General features: G+C 45.1%; 1 protein-coding gene across 1 annotated transcript in view; it reads left to right on the top strand.

Moving 5' to 3' along the window:
- PIEZO1 (piezo type mechanosensitive ion channel component 1) overlaps positions 1 to 19,594 on the top strand; it is a 148,801-nt gene that overhangs the window by 40,436 nt on the left and 88,771 nt on the right. Inside the window, exons 2-3 of the mRNA XM_044659390.1 lie at positions 9,572 to 9,603; positions 11,901 to 11,996. Of these exons, the coding sequence (XP_044515325.1) occupies positions 9,572 to 9,603; positions 11,901 to 11,996 (128 nt within the window). The remainder of the gene's footprint in view (positions 1 to 9,571; positions 9,604 to 11,900; positions 11,997 to 19,594) is intronic.

Consider the following 19,594-nt stretch of genomic DNA (forward strand, 5'->3'; position numbering starts at 1 on the left):
ACTGTGGTTTAGAAAAGTGAAACAAGACCTAGGAAGTGGCAGAGCTGAGATTTGAACTCAGACCTTCTGACTTCAAGTCTAGTGTTTTTTTCCTCTCTTTGTCCTCAGCAATGCTACCTGGCTGAATTTAGGACCCTCCCCCCCCCAGTACCCATCCCCACATGGTTGGAGCAGGGGTGAGGGGGTGCAGAGGCTGTGAGATAGGGGAGATCAGGGCAGATTGTTTTGTCCAAGTAGTTGGCATAGCATGGCGTGTGGAATCTTCAGCCATGTTGATAGGAAAGAAGGCCTGGGTGAAAAATGAAAACAGAGAGAGAGGAAGAGACACAAATGGTCAGTGGGTGTGCCCGTCTCAGTGCCTGTGTGCCCAAGAGGAAGAGAGTTTCTCTCTATCTCCCCCCTCCCTTCTTGTTGCTGGCACAGGAAAGAGCATTTTCTTTCCATGAGGTCACAGACTGAGCAAATTCATAGTTAGCAACTAAGCCGTGCTTGCAGTTTTGGGTAGGCAGGTGGATAGATCACAGTCACTGATATTGGCATGTTCCTAATGTCTGCTGGGTGGCCCAGGGACCCAGCCAGCTTTCTGGGCAAGCTGGAGCTGAAGTTTTCGAGTGTTGGTGCTGTACCCCAACCCCAGTCCCCACGTCATCTCTTTTCCTCTTTTCTCTTCTCTGCCTTTTCCCTTCTCCCCTGGGAAGGGGAACCTCATTCTAGAGTATAATGACCTCTCTGACCACAGAGCCACAGACTGCCAGAGCTAGAAGGGATTGTAGGGGTAACCTAGTAAAGCCCTGCCTCCATTTTATAGATGGGGAAACTGAGACCTATAGAGGATAATGAGTAGTAAACTCAAGCCTTTCCAAAACACTATGCTTATACTCTCTAATAATAATAGCTAATGTTTATATAAATATTGTATGCCAGACACTTTGACCCTTACAACAACCCTGGGAGACAGGTGCTATTATTATTCCCATTTTATAGAGGAGGAAACTGAGCCAGACAGAGGCTAAATGACTTGCTTCAGGCCATACAACTAGTAAGTGTATGAGGCCTAATTTGAACTGGTCTTGCTGACTCCAGGCTCCCCTCTTCCTCTCTATCTTCAAGATCTAGCTTAAGTCTCGCCTCCTTGGTTTAGCCTGTCCTGATTACCCCAGCTGGAAGCAATTCGTGAATTCTCTGATCTCTTATAATGGGGAATGTCTCCACTCTTTATTGACCAACTAACTACCCAACAATGTTATGGAGTTGTTTTTCAGTGGTATCTGATCCTGGGTGAGTCATTTCACCCTGTTGGCCTCAGTTTCTTTATCTGTCAAATGAGCTGGAGAAGGAGATGGTAAACCACTCCAGGATCTCTGCCAAGAAAAAAAATGGGATCACAAAGAGTCTGATATGACTGAACAATAACAACCTCGTTAACTATAGACTCTTGGCAAGGAATTCCCCCTTCTCTGGGTCCCAGATTCCTCATTCGTAAGATGAGGATGTTGGACTCAATTCTCTCGAAAGCCTTTTCTACTTTGAAACTCTGATCTGTGAACCCCCTCCTCCATTATTGTGGCTTAATAAATATTCAGTAAGCACTTGGCTGATTGATCATTTTGATAGCCATTATGGTGCATGGGAAAGACTGCTGGATTTTGAGGTAGAATACCTAACTTTGCCTTTTACTACCTCTCTGATCTTGACTGATCTTTTCCATGTATAATCTGAACCTCAGTTTCTTCAGCTGTAAAATGAGGGGTTTGGGGTAAGCGACCTCTAAGTTCTCTTTAGTTCTCAACCTGTGTGATCCTCAGACCTCAAGCTGCCCACATATCCCTCAGATAGGGATCCTGGTGGCTAACTAGCCCCCAAGTGGACCTTATCATAAACAAACAGTAGGAAGAGAAGAGGTTTCCCAGAGTCAGGAGAAGGCCTAACCCCAATCAATATGTGACCTCTCCCTGCTGACCCACCAGCTTTCCAAGGCTGCCCTCCCTGTACATCTTAATGGGATTTGATGGTATTAAAATTGGGAATGGGCAGCTGGATAGTGTGATTTGCTTTATAAGTAACTGTGTTGTATACTTTGCCCCTGCTTTGGCCTCCTACTGGGGCAAGGCCAGCAAAACCAGATGGTTTGGGTTAGATCCTCTTCTAGAGATTGGATGATGCCATCATCCCTGGGGCCATTATCTGGAAGCCCAGAGGGGCTGGGGGCCTCCCTTGGCCCCCTCGTTGGAACCAGGGACACCAGGTGGACATTTGGGATAGCTGCTTTCTACTGAAAAGGCAACATATTCGGTTACTCAATACCTCAACGCCAGCCCAGTTAAAGAGCACTGGGGGAAATTCCTGGTGGGGCCTGCCCACTGCTTCTGTCTCATGCCAGAGAAGGAGGCCCCAGAGACATGTTGGCAGCCTTTGCCCTCCTACAAGTTGAAGTTGGCATATAGAAAGTTCTCCTCCGCCATTCTGGAGCGTCCAAAGTGTTTTCCACACCCTTTCCTTTGCCCCCATTCCCTATAGCTCCCTTAATCTCCAATTTCCTGGCTCTTGGAAGTCTACAGAATCTTCAAAATTCTTTCCCTTCTGCTCAGAGGCTGGACTGGTGGTGGGAGCGAGGGGGCAGGAGGAGAAGCTAGATGCTCATCTATTTGATTATAGATCCCAGCCCTTCCTGAGCTTGCCCTGACAAATTTCCAGCCCCTGATCCCTCTCTCTGCACCCTGTCCCCCATCCAGATCCAACAACAACATACCTCTCCCTTTCTATTGGGAACAGAGATAACAAAGCCAGGCTGTAGAAAAACTGAACCAATTGGAAAGGACAGGCATTTCTGGGGAGATTTTCCACTGTACCAAGGAGGGGATTTTAAACAACTCTTCATGAAGTTGGTTGGACTTGAGGCCTTGAAGTCAGTTCAGGACCCAGTTGCCAGAGATCAGTGATTTGACAGATCTCCATTGAGGGGGCTGATTTGACAGATCTCCATCAAGCAAATTCATGGCCTCATGGGATGTTAGAGTTAATAATGACCTAGACCAGTGATGGCAAACCTTTTAGAGCCTGAGTGCCCAAACTGCATCTTCACACCACATGTGAGCCTCCCTTTTACCCCAGACAGGGGAAGAAGGAAGTGCTCCCATTGGGCTGCTGGGCAGAGGGGGCAGGTGATATAAAAAATGTCCTCAAGTACAGTAAAAGAGGGGAAGAGAGCAACCTCCTCTGCCATTCATGCCATTGGTTCACCAACACAGACCTAGACCATCAAATTTAACCTGCTTTGTCTCATGCATAAAGAATTGGAAAGGAGCAGCTAAAGTGGCTCCATGGATAGAGAGGCAGACTTGGAGATGAAAGGTCATGTTCAAATGTGGCCTCAGACACTTCCTAGCTGTGTGACCCTGGGTAAGTCACTTCAGCTTGTTTGCCTTCCTCATCTATAAAATGAGTGGAAGAAGGAAATATCAAACGATTCTAGTATCTCTGCCTACAAAACCCAAATGGATTCACAAAGAATTGGACACAACTGAAATGACTGGCCAATACACAACAACAAAAGTCCAGGGATTCTTAACTTGGGCTCACAGTCTCCTTGGATAGATTTCAGAGATGGAGGGGTCTATGAGTTTGTATGAGAAATAATAAAAGTTTGCTTTTATTAACCTTTGATTTCCTTTGTAATCCTGCTTGTTTTATTTTACTCATTTAAAAAAAATGCATTATTCTGAGAAGAGGTCCAACAGACTACTCTAGACTGCCAAAGGGATCTGTGATACAAAAAAGGTTAATAACGCCTAGAACAAGTGAAAGGGCATTGCAGGCAGAAGAAAAAGCCTAAAGAAAGATGAAAAAACAAATATGGTGCCACCAACATAGGTCAATGCAGGATTTAGAACTTGAGATTTTACAAATGAGGTAACTGAGGCCAAAAGGGGAATGATTTGTATATCATCACATAGAGAGGAAGTAGCAGAAGTGAGATTAAAAAAATAAACCCTCACCTTCCATCTTAGAATCAATATTATATATTGGTTCCAAGGCAGAAGAGTGGTAAGGGCTAGGCAATGGAGGTTAAGTGACTTGCCCAAGGTCACAAGGTTAGGAAGTGTCTGTGGCCACATTTGAACCCAGGACCTCCTATCTCTAGGCTTGGTTCTCAATCCAGTGAGCCATGTAGGTGCCCCAGAACTTGGATTTAATCAGGTTTTCTGACTCCAAATGTTTCTCTCACATCTCTTTACCCTTATAGTCTTGCTGGATGAAAGAGTGACTTTTGGAGAGAAGTTTGGATAGTTAGGATGAGGCCCCATTGGGCAGGGTCTGGCAGAACTTTGGACTTGATGTGATGAGTTGTGGGGAGCCTGTATCATTGGGCTAACAGTTCTTGAATAAAATTAGGGGCATCTTGAAAGCAGTGATTTTAGAAGGTTCATGGTAAGATTTAGAAGAATTGGAAGGTATGTTAGAGATCATTTAGTCCAGTGATGGGCAAACTTCTTAAAGAGGGGCCAAAGGAAAGGAAATGCTCATCTGTCAGTCTGTTTCTGAGGCAACTCTTTCGAAGTTTCATTGTATTGTATCCTACTCATTGTATTCGTCAGATTAGGAATAATATGTTGTAGCTGGAACATTTCAGGGGGCCGCATCTGGCCCATGGGCCATAGTTTGCCCATCACTGTCAATTTTACAGGTGAGAAAACTGAGGCCAAGAGAGAAGTAACTTCTCCAGAGTTACAAAGATTATAACCTAGATTCATGCCCAAGTTGACTGCTCTCTCCACTCTACCGTGTTATGATAGTGGTAGATGACGTCAGAGAAGACAGGCAGGAGATGCTTAAAGGCAATAGCAAACAAAAGTGGCATGTAACAAGCAATAAAGAGAGAGAGAAATACAATCTGGGAAAAGAAGCCAGGAACATAGAGACTGTTATTATTATTCAAGAGAAGAAAAGAAGGTTTGGGTACTGGCATGCCTAACTTTGCTTCTGTAGTTGGTATGCTTAAGGTAACCTAAAGAGTTCAAGGTAAGGGAAAGAACATGAAACATGTAACTATGGGGAAAAACTCAAAATAAAACTAAAAAAAAATTTTAAATTTAAAAAATTTTAAAAAGACTTAAAGGTAAAGGTGGGTGTTTTGCTCCTTATTTGTGAATCACATTTCCCCCAGCCTCAGGAACTCTCTGAGGCTTGTTTTGGAGAAGCCATGTGCTTGTAGTTGTCCAATAGCGAGAGGAGAAAAGCCCCCAAAAGGTTGCCTCATTGCTCCCCACAGCCCATTTCCTCAGTTCCTAGAAAAAGAAGTTGTTAGGGTTCCTTTAATTAATCTTTTTCTTTTTCACTATCCCTTTAAAAAGCTTTTCCCTTGGGGGCAGCTGGGTGGCTCAGTGGACCCTGGGCAAGTCATTTAACCCCCATTGCCTCCCCTTACCACTCTTCTGCCTTGGAGTCAATACCAAGACAGAAGGTGAGGGTTTTAAACAAACAAACAAATAAATGAAAGCCCTTTCCCTGCCTTCCTGTGCCCTCCCTTACCTTTCCCTCAAACACACTCATTTCAGATTTTTCCTAAGTAGATCAGACAATTGGTAGAAGGCAGAGAAAACTGATAGACCTGGGAAAAGAAGGGTTCAAGGACCTGGGGCTTTCCCCATGGTAGTCTCCATAAGAGGTTTAAATGAATAATCCAAGACCACTTTTTTTGACCTAGCCCATCCAAATACGATTTGCCCCTCGTGGCAGAGTAAAGGTTTGTTGTGTACTTGTGCCCACTCTGGGCACTGGGCCGACATGAACAGGCAGAGGGGAAGGAGTATGGGGAAAGGACAGATAGCCTTTCTTTTTTTTTTTTTAAGTTATATATTGAGTAACCATCAGTAAACAGAAATGTGCAAATGTACAAGCAAAATTTTCAGGGAAAATGATTGTACCCGAAATGGTCAGTTTCTGTTTTGTGTAACATCTTCTTTTGGGTTCTTCTTCCTTTCCTCTGCATCACCATGTCTTTCTTTGTTATCTTCTTCTTTGTGGTGTCTGATGGTACAGCAATAGTCTACCATATTTATACACCAACTTTAATTTTTCTTTTTTTTCTTTTTACATTTTAAAACATTTCTTCACTTACATGTAGAAACACTTTTTGACAATTGTTTTTTGACATTTTAGAATTCAAGTTTTCTCCCTCCCTCCCCTCTTCCCTATCCCAAGGCAATGAGTGGTTTGATATAGGTTATACTGGTACTTTTATGTAATACATATTACATATTGCTCGTGTCATGATACAATAGAAATCTCATGAAGAAAATAGAGTGGAAGATGACATGCTTTGACCTGCACTCAGACTCTTGACAGTTCCTTCTTTGGCTGTGGAGAACATTTTCATCATGAGTTGCTGGTGGATATCTTGGAGACTTGCTTTGCTGATAGAGGTTTTGCCCTTCACAGTTGATCACATATGTTATTTCTGTTACTGTATACATTGTTCTCTTGGTTCTTCTCACTTCACTTTGTATCAGTTCACATAAGACCAGGTTTTTCTGAATTTATCCTGTTTATGGATATTGCACCTTATGGTACAATAGTATTCCATTACAACCATATACCAAAACTTATTCAATCATTCCCCAAGTGAAAGACAAACTTTCATTTTCCAATTCTTTGCCACTGCAAAAAGAGCTGCTAAAAATATTTTGGTACATGGGAGAACACTGTACACAGTAACAGTAATGTTGTATGATGATCAACTGTGAAACTTGGAATATGTTTGTACAAATAGATAACATTGGTGGTATTTGTTGGGGATGGAATACTATTGTGCTCAAAGGAATAAAGAACTGGAGGAATTCCATGTGAACTGGAACGACCTCCAGGAACTGATGCAGAATGAAAGGAGCAGAACCAGGAGAACATTGTACACAGAGACTGATACACTGTGGCACAATCCAATGTAATGGACGTCTATACTAGCAGCAATGCAAGGATCCAGAACAAGGCTGAGGGACTTAAGAGAAAGAAAACTAGCCACATTCAGAGGAAGAACTGTGGGAGGAGAAACACAGAAGAAAAACAACTGCTTGAACACATGGGCTGATGGGGATACTATTGGGGATGAAGACACTAAACAATAACTCTAGTCCAACTATCAATAATATGGAATTAGGTCTTAATCAATGATACATGTAAAACCCAGTGGAATTGTGCGTCAGCTAAGGAGGTTTAGAGGGATTTGGGGAGAGGGAAAGACCATGAAACATGTAACTACAGGAAAATACTCAAAATAAAAATAAAAAAATATGTATATATAAACAAAAAAACAAATAGATAACATTGGAGTACAGTCTTAGTTGTGGGATCATTGTATCAAAGGGCAAGAACCCAGAGTTTTGGCACTCTTATTGTATATTGTCATATTGCTTTCCAAAAAGATCATGAGAGGGGCAGCTAGGAGGCACAGTGAATAGAGTACTGAATTAGAAGTCAGGAAGACCCAAGTTCAAATCCATCCTTTGCCACTTACCAACTGTGTGGCCTTAGGCAAGTTATTTAACCTTCTTTGCCTAAAAAAAAAAAAATCCATATTTAAATGATCATGAGGATTCCTGAGCTTCCTTACCAGTATTCAGAATGTACCCATGGCCAGTTAGGTTGTCTCAGTGAATAGAGAGCCAGGCTTAGAGACAGGGTGTCCTGGGTTCAAATCTAGCTTCAGCTGTGTGACCCTGGGCAAGTCACATAAACCCAACTGCCTAATCCTTATTACTCTTCTGCCTTGGAACTGATACTTAGAATCATTCTAAGATAGTACATAAAGGTTTAAAAAAAAAAGTTTGCCCAGGACTGCCTGACAGATAATTCTCTCTAGAAGACACGGAATTCAGGAGTTAAAAGACCTCCCTCAGGTGCAATACTCGCTTTTATTAAGCAGCCCATATGGCAGCTCTTGCTCCCATCTCACATGTATGCAGAGCTTTATAATTTCTAAAGCAGTTTTACTTACAGTCACAGCAGAATCCTAGCAGTCCTGATGATCTAGGCAGAGTAATATATTAGCCGGTTAGTTCTCCTAAGGCAGAACCTGCAGACCAGACACGTTAGGTGCCCACGATCACCTAGCTAGTGGCAAAGCTGGCACCCCGCTGAAAGCTTGTCGACTCCTCCTCTAGGACCTTCCTCCCACACCATGCCAAAAGTCTTGCCCCCCACAATGAATAAGCCTCTGACCCTCTTTATTTCCTTTACCACTGAGGTCACCAGAGTGGGAAGGGACCCCCAGACTAGCACAGAAGGCCTGCCTGTGGGCTGACCCATTTTCAATCTACAGGGATATTGCCAGGGCACTTAACTCTTCTCAGAGATGCCGCCCAGGCTCTGTGGCTCAGAAGGAGGGGCAGGCAGCCCTGGGCAGCCTGGTGGCTGCAGCATTGGAGAAATCGGAACTGGAGAAATCTTTTTTTTGCTGTAAATGCATTTCCCATTCCCTCTTGGGTCAGATTGGGATTGATTTTTTAAAAATGCATAATTATTGAAAATCTTATTTTCTGGAAGATCAGATTTTTTTAAAATAGTTGGCCATTTCTTTACATTTGGGAGGAGGAGAACTTGGGAGGGAGGGTCTTCTGGGGATTTTAAGAGGATGGATATGAGTGAGAGAAGGGAGAGGGGGATGTGGAGGGCAGATGGCCCAAGGCCCTTGGAGAGTGGGAAAAGGATCCCCAGATTTTAGAGTTGGAATAGACCCCAGTTAGCATTAGCTGCTAATGCCTTTCTCTTTTAGATGCCCTCCATCTCCTCTGGCTAGATCTCGCATGTAAGCATCTGGCTACTTACCTGTTATTTCCCCTGCATTAGAATGTGGGCTCTGAGACCCAGGACTATAGGGTGGAGTGGTTTTCTGTTTGTTTTTTTGAATCTCTTTATTTCCCCAGCACTTAGCCTAGTGCCAGGCTCACCGTCTGCAGCTTAATAAATAAATGTCTGTTGACACTCCATACACTGCCGTCTCTTCCAGGGTACACACCTGAGTATGAAGAATTATAGCTCAAGGCCAAGACCAAGGCCCATCCCATCCCAGAATCCTCCTGGATCCAACTATCTATACTCTAGCCAGCCAACCCAACCCATCCATTAAAAAGCTGTCCATCCTAGAGACGTGAGGTCCTGGGTTCAAATCTGGTCTCAGACACATCCTAGTTTTGTGACCCTGCGCAAATCATTGAAACCCCATTTACTATCCTTTTTTGCTCTTTTGCCTTGGAACCAATACACAATATTGATTCTAAGATAGAAGGTAAGGATTTTAAAAAAATAGCTGCCTGTGGGGCAGGTTGGTGGATGGAGAGCTTGGTTCAGAGATGGGAGATCTTGGGTTCAAATGTGGTCTCCGACACTTCCTAGCTGTGAGACCCTGGGCAAGTCACTTAACCCCCATTGCCTAGCCCTTACTGCTCTTCTGCCCTAGCACCAATACACAGTGTTGATTCTAAGACTGAAGGAAAGGATTTAAAATGAACAATTAAAAAAAAACCACCACTCTGGGCCAAGGTTTCCTTAGCAGACTTATCCTTATCTCCTTCTCTAGATGGTGGTGGTTACCGTGTGCTGTTATCCCAGGCTTTTTCTAACTGCACACACCAGTTGCTCCCCCTACCTGAAGTAGCTTGGGTGGAGGTGCCAGAGAGGGAAGTGAATTCTTCCCCCAATTTCACCTCCTCCCAGTGCCTCCAGATTTTCCGAACTTCTGGATGGGGAAAGAGACCCAGAAAGCCTCTGCTCTTCTGAATCAGAGGGATGGGAGAGAGCCAGCAAAGGAAAAGCAAGTGAGCTCAGCCACACTGCCTTCGTTCTCTTTTCTTGACTCACTCCTGGGGAGCCCCAGTATTGCCATGGGGCTGGGTTGGGGGCAACCTGTTGGTGAAAATGGCCCCAGAAATGCAGAGGCACCTTTCTCGGCCAGGCGGTAGGAGCGTGAGGGTGATGGAGGATGGTGGGCTCCTTGAGCTACTGACCCACGTGGCAGTAGAGGTTACCCGATGTCCATCTTTGTCCTATGAGCCAGCGGTGTTGAACTTCAACAGAAACAGGAGCCACTGAACTGTAAGGATCACATTGATGGAGAAAACCACATGTTAACATCATGTGGGTCCTCATTGGATTTTCATTTATTTTGTCAAATATTTCCCAATTACATTTTTAAAAAATCCTTAGAATCGATTCTAAAGATTGTTCCTTCTGGGACAAGGGTCACTCGGGAGTTTCTTGAAGAAGGGTTATCAGAGAGGGTCAATTTGGGGGTTTTATAAAACAAGGTTGTCAGCCTCAGACATTTACTAGCTGTATGGTCCTGGGAAAGTCAGTTATTGCTGTTTGCCTCAGTTTCCTCATGTCAAATGAACTGGAGAAGGAAATTGCAAAACACTCCAGCATCTTTGCCAAGAAAATACCAAATGGGAAGCCAAATGGACAATGACAATAAAATTAGAAAGTAAGAGCCTGGTGAGGAGGGGGGGGAAAGGATTCATATTATGTATTGGTTCCAAGGCAGAAAAGCAGAAAGAGCTAAGAAATTTGGATTAAGTGACTTGCCCAGGGTCACACAGCTAGGAAGTGTCCAAGGCTACATTTGAACCCAGAGGATCCTGTCTCCAGGCCTAGCACCTATCTACTGTGCCAACTAGCTGCCCATGAGGCTTTTTTTTTTTTAACCCTTATCTTCCGTCTTGGAGTCAATACTGTGGACTGGCTCCAAGGCAGAAGAGTGGTAAGGGCTAGGCAATGAGGGTCAAGTGACTTGCCCAGGGTCACACAGCTGGGAAGTGGCTGAGGTCAGATTTGAACCTGGGACCTCCCATCTCTAGGCCTGACTCTCAATCCACTGAGCCACCCAGCTGCCCCCCATGGGGCTTTTTAAAAAGAATCCATGTTCTTCCTCTTCTGACCTCCCACCCCCATTATAATATAAGTTCTTTAAGGGAAGTGACAAATTGAGAAGACAATGTTTTGAACACTATAGGTGATTCATGTTGAATGAAACAAATATTTTTTTTTTCAGGTCTGTATTTTCTCCCCCCTCCCCACTGAGAAAGCAAGAAAACCCAAACCCTTCCTAAGTCAAGTAAAACAAATCACCCCATTGGCCATGTCCACATTTTACGTGTGTTTATCAAATAATAAAACAATGTTTGATTACTTTTCCCTGCCGGTATTATAGAATAAGGTTTGGAACTCTGAAAGACTGAAAAGTTCTGATCAACCCAGTGACCCATCATCACACAGCAGAGGCTGCCAAGCTCACCATCACGGTTCGGGAGAGTTTGGGAATACAAAGTCAAACAATTTTTTTTCCTTTTAAAAAAACTCTTTACTCTCCATCTCAGAATTGATTCTAAGTATCGGTTCCAAGGCAGAAGAGCAGGAATGGCTAAGGAAATTGGGGTCAAGTGACTTGCCCAGGGTCACATAGCTAGGAAGTGTCTGAGGCCAGATTTGAACCCAGGACTTTCTGTGTCTAGACCTGACACTCTATCCACAGAGCCACCTAACTGCCTCAGCTCAAACTATTAAAAAAAAGATAATTAAGGATAGAATTTGTTTCGTTTATTCAAATCCGGCCTCAGACACTTCCCAGCTGTGTGACCCTGGGCAAGTCACTTGACCCCCATTGCCTACCCTTACCACTCTTCCACCTATAAGTCAAATACACAGAAGTTAAGGGTTTAAAATAAAAAAATAAATAAATAAAAATTAAAAAAAAAGAATTTGTTTCGTTTGAGGATAGGTTTTTAAAAGCTTTTCTTGCCCTCCTCCTGCCTCCTCTCCTGGGGAAAACTTGGCTGGGGCAGGGAAGAGGGCTCTGATCTGCTCCTCCTCATTGCCCAATCCTAACCTGTTTTGTCTCTTTCTTTCCTCAGCCTGCCTGTTCCGGATCAATGGTTTGTCCTTCATTTATCTACTTTTTCTGCTGCTCTTGCCTTGGTTCCTGGGACCCACCAAACACAGCATCCGAGGTAAGGAAAGTGTTGAGCCTCCATTTGGATTGGTTGGGAAATAGCTGGTCAGGGATGGGGGCAGGAGGCGTGTTTTGTACTCCTTGACCCTATATGTTCAGGGTTCGAAGTCTCCTCTAAGACACAGCCATAGAATGTCATGTCCCCTCCTTTGACTACTTCTCCTGGTTTTGAAAGTGGGCAGTGCCAATAGACAACACGGACAGAGAAAAGTCAGTAGCTTATTCCTAGTGGCCATTTTTCCCCCATGAAAGAATCATACTTTAGGAGTAAAACTGAAGAAGAAGAAGAAAACATTTTTAGCCGAGAGAATCAAGGAAGGCTTCTCAGAGGAGTTGCCACCTGGGATGATGAACCTTAAAGGAAGAGAAATATTCTGAGAAGTAGAGCTGAGGAGGGAAGGGAATACTCTCCAGGTATGGAGCATGCCCAGGGGCAGAAATTTTGTGTTGAAGCTTCTGGCCAAGGTGGTCCTAGGCATATTGACTCTGTGGACCTGTAAATGAATCAAAATTGCCAAGTTGGGCATAATCAAGGTCTTTAATCCGGGGTGGGGGTGTTTCATATTCCTCAAACCCATATGTTCAGGGTTCGAGGTTTCCTCTAAGAAACAGCCAGAGAATGCCTCGTCCCCTCCTTTGACTATTTTTGGTGTAATCTGGGAAGCTGCCCAGAACAACAGTCCTGGGACTCCCAATGAACCACCCAAAGTGAGGAATTTACATGGGCAGTAAAAGCATTAACTAAATTCACTGGAGCTTGAATGATAAAGATGTGCCTGACGTTTGGATTGTCCAGTTGTGTTCTGGCTCGGGCGACTGACTGGTACTCAAGGATTTGGTGTTTAGTCTAGGACAAAGGTCCATCTGGGGGATTTTTTTTAAGGGTGAAGCAATAAGGGTTAAATGACTTGAAATCTAAGGTTGGATTTGAATTCACGACCTCCCGTCTCTAGGTATGGCTCTCAATCCACAGCACTACCTAGCTAGCCTGGTCTGGGGGATTCTTGCAAACAAGATTGTCAGCTCCCTCTGACTAGGGAAACAAGACACAATGCAGTCTTCAGGCAATGCCAAGGGAGGTATCTGGTCCCAGCTCATCCTCCATGATGCTAATGGACTAGACCAGTGGATCTCCTGTCCCACTGGAGGGAATTCAAATGTTTTGTTGGCGACCTACAGGAGCAGGTGTGGGCAATGGAAGTCAACAACTGGCCGGCCCCAGAGGAGTCTGCATGAAATAAAGAACCAAGAACTGAGCCTGTTGGAGGATTCTCTATGGAGGATTCATGGACAGACCTGGTTATGGCTGAGAAGGCACAGCTGGCTTGCCAGGTGCAATTGGGAGACTGAGTCTGGAGTCAGGAAGATCTGAATTCAAATCCAACTTCAGACTTGACCCTGGGCAAGTCAATTTAACCTCTGTCTGCCTTAGTTACTTCAACTGTAAAATGAATAGAATAGAAATAATATATAATTAATATACAAATATTATTATTTGGTATTAATATGAAATAATATAAATGAATGCTAATAACAGTGCCTTCCTCCCCGGATTGTTTTGAGGCTCAGATGAGATAATATTTGTAAAAGGGCCTGGCACAAAGCACTCGCTTGATAAACTCTTGTTTCCTTCCTTCCTTCCTTCCTCCCCCCAGCCGCACACCCTGATTAATAAAATCACTGACCTCTTCAAGTATGGAGGAATATGGACAAAGGACTCCTTTGAGTTTCAAGGAGGGAGAAAACCAAAGATACCTGGGGCGGTCAGTGGTTAGACCACATCTGGAGTGTTGGGTCTCGGTCTGAGTGGCCCATTTCAGAGTGTATTGATAAGCTGGAGGACATCCGGTCCGTGGGTGACCAGATTTGAGATAAGGCCCCTTGTGGATTGCTTGAAGCATCCCCTGAGATGTTTAGCATGAAGAAAAGGCTTCCAGGGAGTATCTTCAAGGAATCAGAAGACTGTTGCATGGATGAGTCTTTTTATTCAGCTTATTTAGCCCCTCCAGAGCAGAACAGGGGTGATGAGTAATTGTTAGAAGGAAGCACATTGAGGCTGGACATGAAAGGGGGACAGATGAGTGGAAAGAACGACTCGATTTGGAGGCAGAAAAGCTAGCCTTATTGCTTCTTCATCTCCCAGGGCCTCTGGTTCCTTATCTCTAAAATAAAAGAGTACTTCCAAGTAAGAGTAATAATAACTCACATCGATTAAAGGACCTCAAGGTATGCAGAGCTCTTGACTTGTCTCACTGAGCAGGTCTGGTGACCTCAGCAGCCTACCCTGGCTCCCATAGCTTGTAGGTATCAGAGCTGAAATTTGAACCCAAGACTCCAGACTCCAAGCCTAGTGGTCTCCCCATTCCACTATAGCTGCCTCTAAGAAAGTGGGGCTTGAGGGAACAGCTGGGTGGCTCAGTGGATTGAGAGCTAGGCTCAGAGAGAGGAGGTCTTGTGTTCAAATCTGGCCTCACACTTCGTAGCTGGGTGATCATGGGCAAGTCACTTTACCCCCATTGCCTAGCCCTGACCACTCTTCTACCTTGGAACCAATACACAGTATTGATTCTAAGATGGAAGGAGAAAGAAAGAAAGAAAGAAAGGAAGGAAGGAAGGAAGGAAGGAAGGAAGGAAGGAAGGAAGGAAGGAAGGAAGGAAGGAAGGAAGGAAGGAAGAAGAGAGAGAGGGAGAAAGGAAGGAAGCAAGGAAGGAAGGAAGTGGGGCTTGAGGCAGAATTTGGATAGGCAGTGAAGTCAGGAGATGGCCTGAGAGTGTCAAGTATCTGAAAGAGTGGTTAACAGACTTATGAGAAGATTATGATGGGGGTAGACTCTGGGTGCTAAGAATGGTAGATTTCCTCCCCCCACCCTTTAGAGGATATGATATAAAGAGAGCTTCCCTATGTTGCAACTATACCAGCTTATGCCAGGGAACCACAGCTGGTCCAAGCTGGCTGGCACTGGGCAGGACTGGGGGAACCGCAGCTGGTCCAAGCTGGGCATTTTAGTCCTTTCTCCTTGGGAGCAGTTTCTTCTTTTCCCAGGTCCTCCCCTCCAAGTAGCATGATCACCCTGAAATCGGATCAGCTCCCCAAGGTGGCCTCTGCCTGTAACTAACAGATCCCCAAGTGGGATGGCTACTTATAGGCTCCTCGGCTAAAAGCTCCTTATTTCGTAAATATTTCATGCCCTTTGGTGCCATTTGCAACACATTTCTATCTAATAGACAAAAAACTCACAGGGAAAAAAAGCCCTAAAGCGAATCAAAAACCAGATATCTAGTTAAGAGCCAACTTGGGGAGGGTGAGAGCATCCCAGAATGCACGGAATAGGGGACAAGTGAAGAAGGAGGGACTCTTCCCCACCACCCACTCCTCTCCCTCCTTTCCAGCAGCTGCCGCCACCGAGCTCCATGGGGCCACTGCCCACTGCCGGCTTTTTCCAGCCCGGAGAGGAAAATGTGAGCCCTGGCGGTGCCCATTCCCCTGGAGCATCAGGGAGCAGGTTTATGAGTTACACAGCTGCTGGGGGCTCCCAAAGCAGCATCTGGTGGAAGATTTGACACCAGTTGGTTAATGTCCTCACGGAGTGCTGGCCCCTGGCTCACCTTCTCCCTCTTCCCTGCCTCTCCCAACCTCCCTCGCAGAGGAAACTTCTGAGCAGGCCTCTGCTTGGGGAAGATGGAAACCGGCCTCCTCGCTGGCACAAGGGCTCAAGGCAGGGGGCTGGACTCACTGGATCAGAACCTGCAGGCCACAATAGAGGGCCAGGAAGTTCAGCCCGGGGCTTTGCCAGGGAGGAGTAGGAATGGTGTTTCACTGGTTTCAAGAGGACTCTTAAGCTTTTCCTCAGGAAAGTCCCAGGCACTGGCCCTCTACTTGACCATGGAATTCACTTATCACTTCATCCCCCTCCCCAAAGCCTCTTCCCTGCTCCCTCCCCAGCCAGTGCATTGAGAGCCAGAGGCCAAAGTGCATGGAACAAGAGGGGAGTAGCTGAGCTCATCCAGGACATGGGCTCCAGTTCCCTGCTGATGAGTGAGGTTGATGATTCCTGTTGAGGGGACCCAGAGAGTCACAGGCTCCTAATGCCTAGTTCTGCTCAGCCTTGTCACCTCCTGGGACTTAGTGGGCTGAATTGTCAATGCTTTCCCTGTGGTCTGTAAGTGACTTACCCAGGGTCACCCAACTAGTAAGTATTTGAGGTTGGATTTGAACTCAGATCTTGGTATCTAGCAATGACAAATATTTGCTATGAATTTTTAGCAAAATCTAGTAAAAATTTACTAAATAGATAATAAATATATTTTTTAAACCTGTACCTTCCGTCTTAGAATCAATACTATATATTGGTTTCAAGGAAGAAGAGTGGTGAGGGCTAGGCTTATGTGACTTGCCCAGAGTCACCCATCTAGGAAGTGTCTGAGGCCAGATTTGAATCCAGGACATCCCATCTCTAGCCCTGGTTCTCTGTCTACTGAACCACCTAGCTGCCCCCATAAATAATTTTTAATGAATAGCCCCCATCATAGCAATGGCCCTTCTTATTGGACCATGTGTCCACAGAGACTTGAGGGACATCACCAGTGCTGCTCGCCTCTCAATATCATGACACAGACAAAAGGGCACTGCCATTGGAGTTGGAAAGACCTAGGTTCAAATCCCACCTGAGATATTTCAGGGCCATGTGACCCTGGGAAAGTCACTAAACTTCATGTTTCTTCAGTTTATTCATCTGTAAAATGGAAAGGAAGGAGTGGACTTGAGGATCATTAAGGTCCTTCCAGATCTAAATCTATATTCTCATGATGCTGTGGTCTTTGAATATCAAAATGTAGAAGGGATATTAGAATACAGAATGTCAGGGCAGGGGTCTTGGAACATAGAATGTCAGGGCCAGAAGAGGTTTTGGAATATAAAACAATAGGGCCAGCAAGGTCTTGCAATATAGAATGATAGGGCCAGATGGGATTTTGGAACATAGAACATCAAGACCAGAAGGGATCTTGGAACATAAAACATCAAGATCAGAAGAGATCTTGGAACATAGAACATTAAGATCAGAAGAGATCTTGGAACATAGAACATCAAGATCAGAAGGGATCTTGGAGCATAGAACATCAGGGCCAGAAGAGGTCTTGGAATATAAAACAATAGGGCCAGCAAGGTCTTGCAATGTAGAACATCAGAGCCAGAAAGGGTCTTGGAACATAGAACATCAAGGCTAGATGGGGTCTTGGAAAATAGAACGTCACAGCTGGCAGAAGTCTTGGAATATAGAATGCCATGGCTGGGAGGGACTTTAGACCATAGCAAGTCAGTATCTCCTACCATATTGCCAAGATCCCTGAAATCCCTGTCATCCTTACTTCTTTGGGTTAAGATTTCCATTAAAATGTACTTGTTACCTCCTTTGGGTAGAATGATATTTACCCAGTTAATCTTTACTGGCTTCCTCATCTCTACCAAACCACAAGATTCCTTCACTTGTCTTTGTCCTTCAAGGCTCTCCACCATTTGGCCCTGAGCTACGTTTCCAGTCTTCACGTGGAAGACTTTACTGCCACAGTTCTTGCATCCTTTGCTCCAGCTCTTCCCCCAACATCCTGTGTTTTCCCATATTTCATCTTTCCAGGGCACCCTCCCAACTCTATCTCTCTTTGTCCAATTCTTGGCCATCCTTCAAGGCCCAGCTCAAATGGCAGCTCATCTAGGAAGCCTTCACCAAGTCTAGCCAAACCAAAAATAATTGCTCTCTTCCCTGAGTTCCCACACAGGAAACCTTTAGCCCCTGCCTTCTGAGGGTGGTGTGAGGGTCAAATAAAATGCTATTTGTAAGGTGTTGTCAAGGCTTAAAGTGCTATATAAATGCTAAGTATTGTCATTATTATTACTCAATTCTATTCAACCAGCATTTAATAGTGATTTATTATGTACTAGACACTATAGTGGGGATACAAAGACAAAAAATGCAATCCTCTGGGGCAGCTAGGTAGCATGGCGGATAGAGTGCCAGGCCTAGAGATGAGAGGTCCTAGGTTCAAATGTGACCTTAGACACTTCCTAGTTGTGTGACCCTGGGCAAGTCATTTAACCCCAGTTGATTAACCCTTGTCTCTCTTCTATCTTAGAATTGAAACTAAGAAGGTAATGGGTTTTAAAAAAGCCCACAAAGAACTTATATTCTGCTGGGAGTGGGTGGGGAGAGGAATAAATCTATCCAGAGTAAATACAAAGAGATTTCAGGTGGGGAAGAGCATGGATAGCTGGGAGAAACAGGAAGGGCTTCCTGCAGGAAGTGGCTCCTGAACTGTGCTTTGAAGGATGCTGGGGGTCCTGTATGGTAGTGCCGAGGAGGGAGACTGAGCCAGGCATGGAGGACAGACTGCAAGAAGGAGGAGGTAGGAGGAATGTCATCCATGGGCAATAGCAAGCAAGTCAATTTGGCAGGAACAGAGAGTACATGAGGGGGAGGGCTGTGAAAGAAGGCTGGAAATAAGCTGGAGACAGTTTGAAGGGCTTTCATTGCTCCAGAGAGAAGTTGGCATTTTTTCCTCGAGGCATTAGGGAGCCATTGAACCTTCTTGAGCTGATGACTGATGTGGTTACTCTGATGTTTTTGGAAGATCAATAAACAAGGCAGCATCCCAGAAATGCCGCTGGTGTGGAGGGAAGAATGTCAGCCCCCAGAGCTCTGCTTTCCAATGGAGCAAAATGTCACCTTCGTGTTGCTTGTTTGCTGACCCCAATTCCTTCTGCCCTACTAGGAAATAGTCTGGCAGAATAGAAGTCTTCCTTTTCTCCTCCCCTTATCTCTGCTCTCCCTTACTACTGGTACGGTTCCAAGGCTGCTTGGGTCTTCCCTGTTCCGTGGGGCCAAAGGGCTCAGCAGGGAAAGATGAGGAAGGGGGCCATCCGTTACCTTCCCCCAGACTGGCCTTCAAGGACAATGCTGGGGCATGAATCATCTCCCTTTCTCATTCATTCATTCATTCATTCATTCATTCATTCATTCATTCATTTATTGATGCTGTCCACATATACTATTTTTTTCTTAACCCGCATCTTCTGTCTTAGAATCAATACTAAGTATCAGTTCCAAGGTAGATGAGTGGTAAGAGCTAGGCAATGGGAGTTAAGTGACTTGCCCAGGGTCACCCAACTAGGATGTGTCTGAGGCCAGATTTGAACCCAGGATCTCCAGTTTCCAGGCCTGCTACCTTGCTGCCCCAAGGGTCACTGCATTGTGAAGACCCCAGACTGTCCACACTCACTCATCTCTAGGCTTTGCTCCTGACCCTTCCCTCTTTCATGTGCTGTCTTCCCCCATTAGAATGTAAGCTTCTCGAGGGCAAGGAGTCTCCTATTTTCTTGGCTTTGTCCCCAGTCCTTAGCACCTATGCCCTCCCTGTCTGGAGTAACCAGGGACACCTTCGAGATCACCTCGTTTAGTCCCCTCGTTGTATAGAGGCAGAAACGGAGGCTGGACTTGGCTCATCGGAGGCAGGCTCAGCCCCTGCCCTCCGCCTCCCAGCTCCATCGCTCCCTTTCGTGAGGGTTTTGCCTCCTGAGAATGACATGACGGATAGCTTCTCCTG

Source organism: Gracilinanus agilis, chromosome 2, assembly GCF_016433145.1.
Source record: "Gracilinanus agilis isolate LMUSP501 chromosome 2, AgileGrace, whole genome shotgun sequence".
NCBI lineage: Eukaryota > Metazoa > Chordata > Mammalia > Didelphimorphia > Didelphidae > Gracilinanus > Gracilinanus agilis.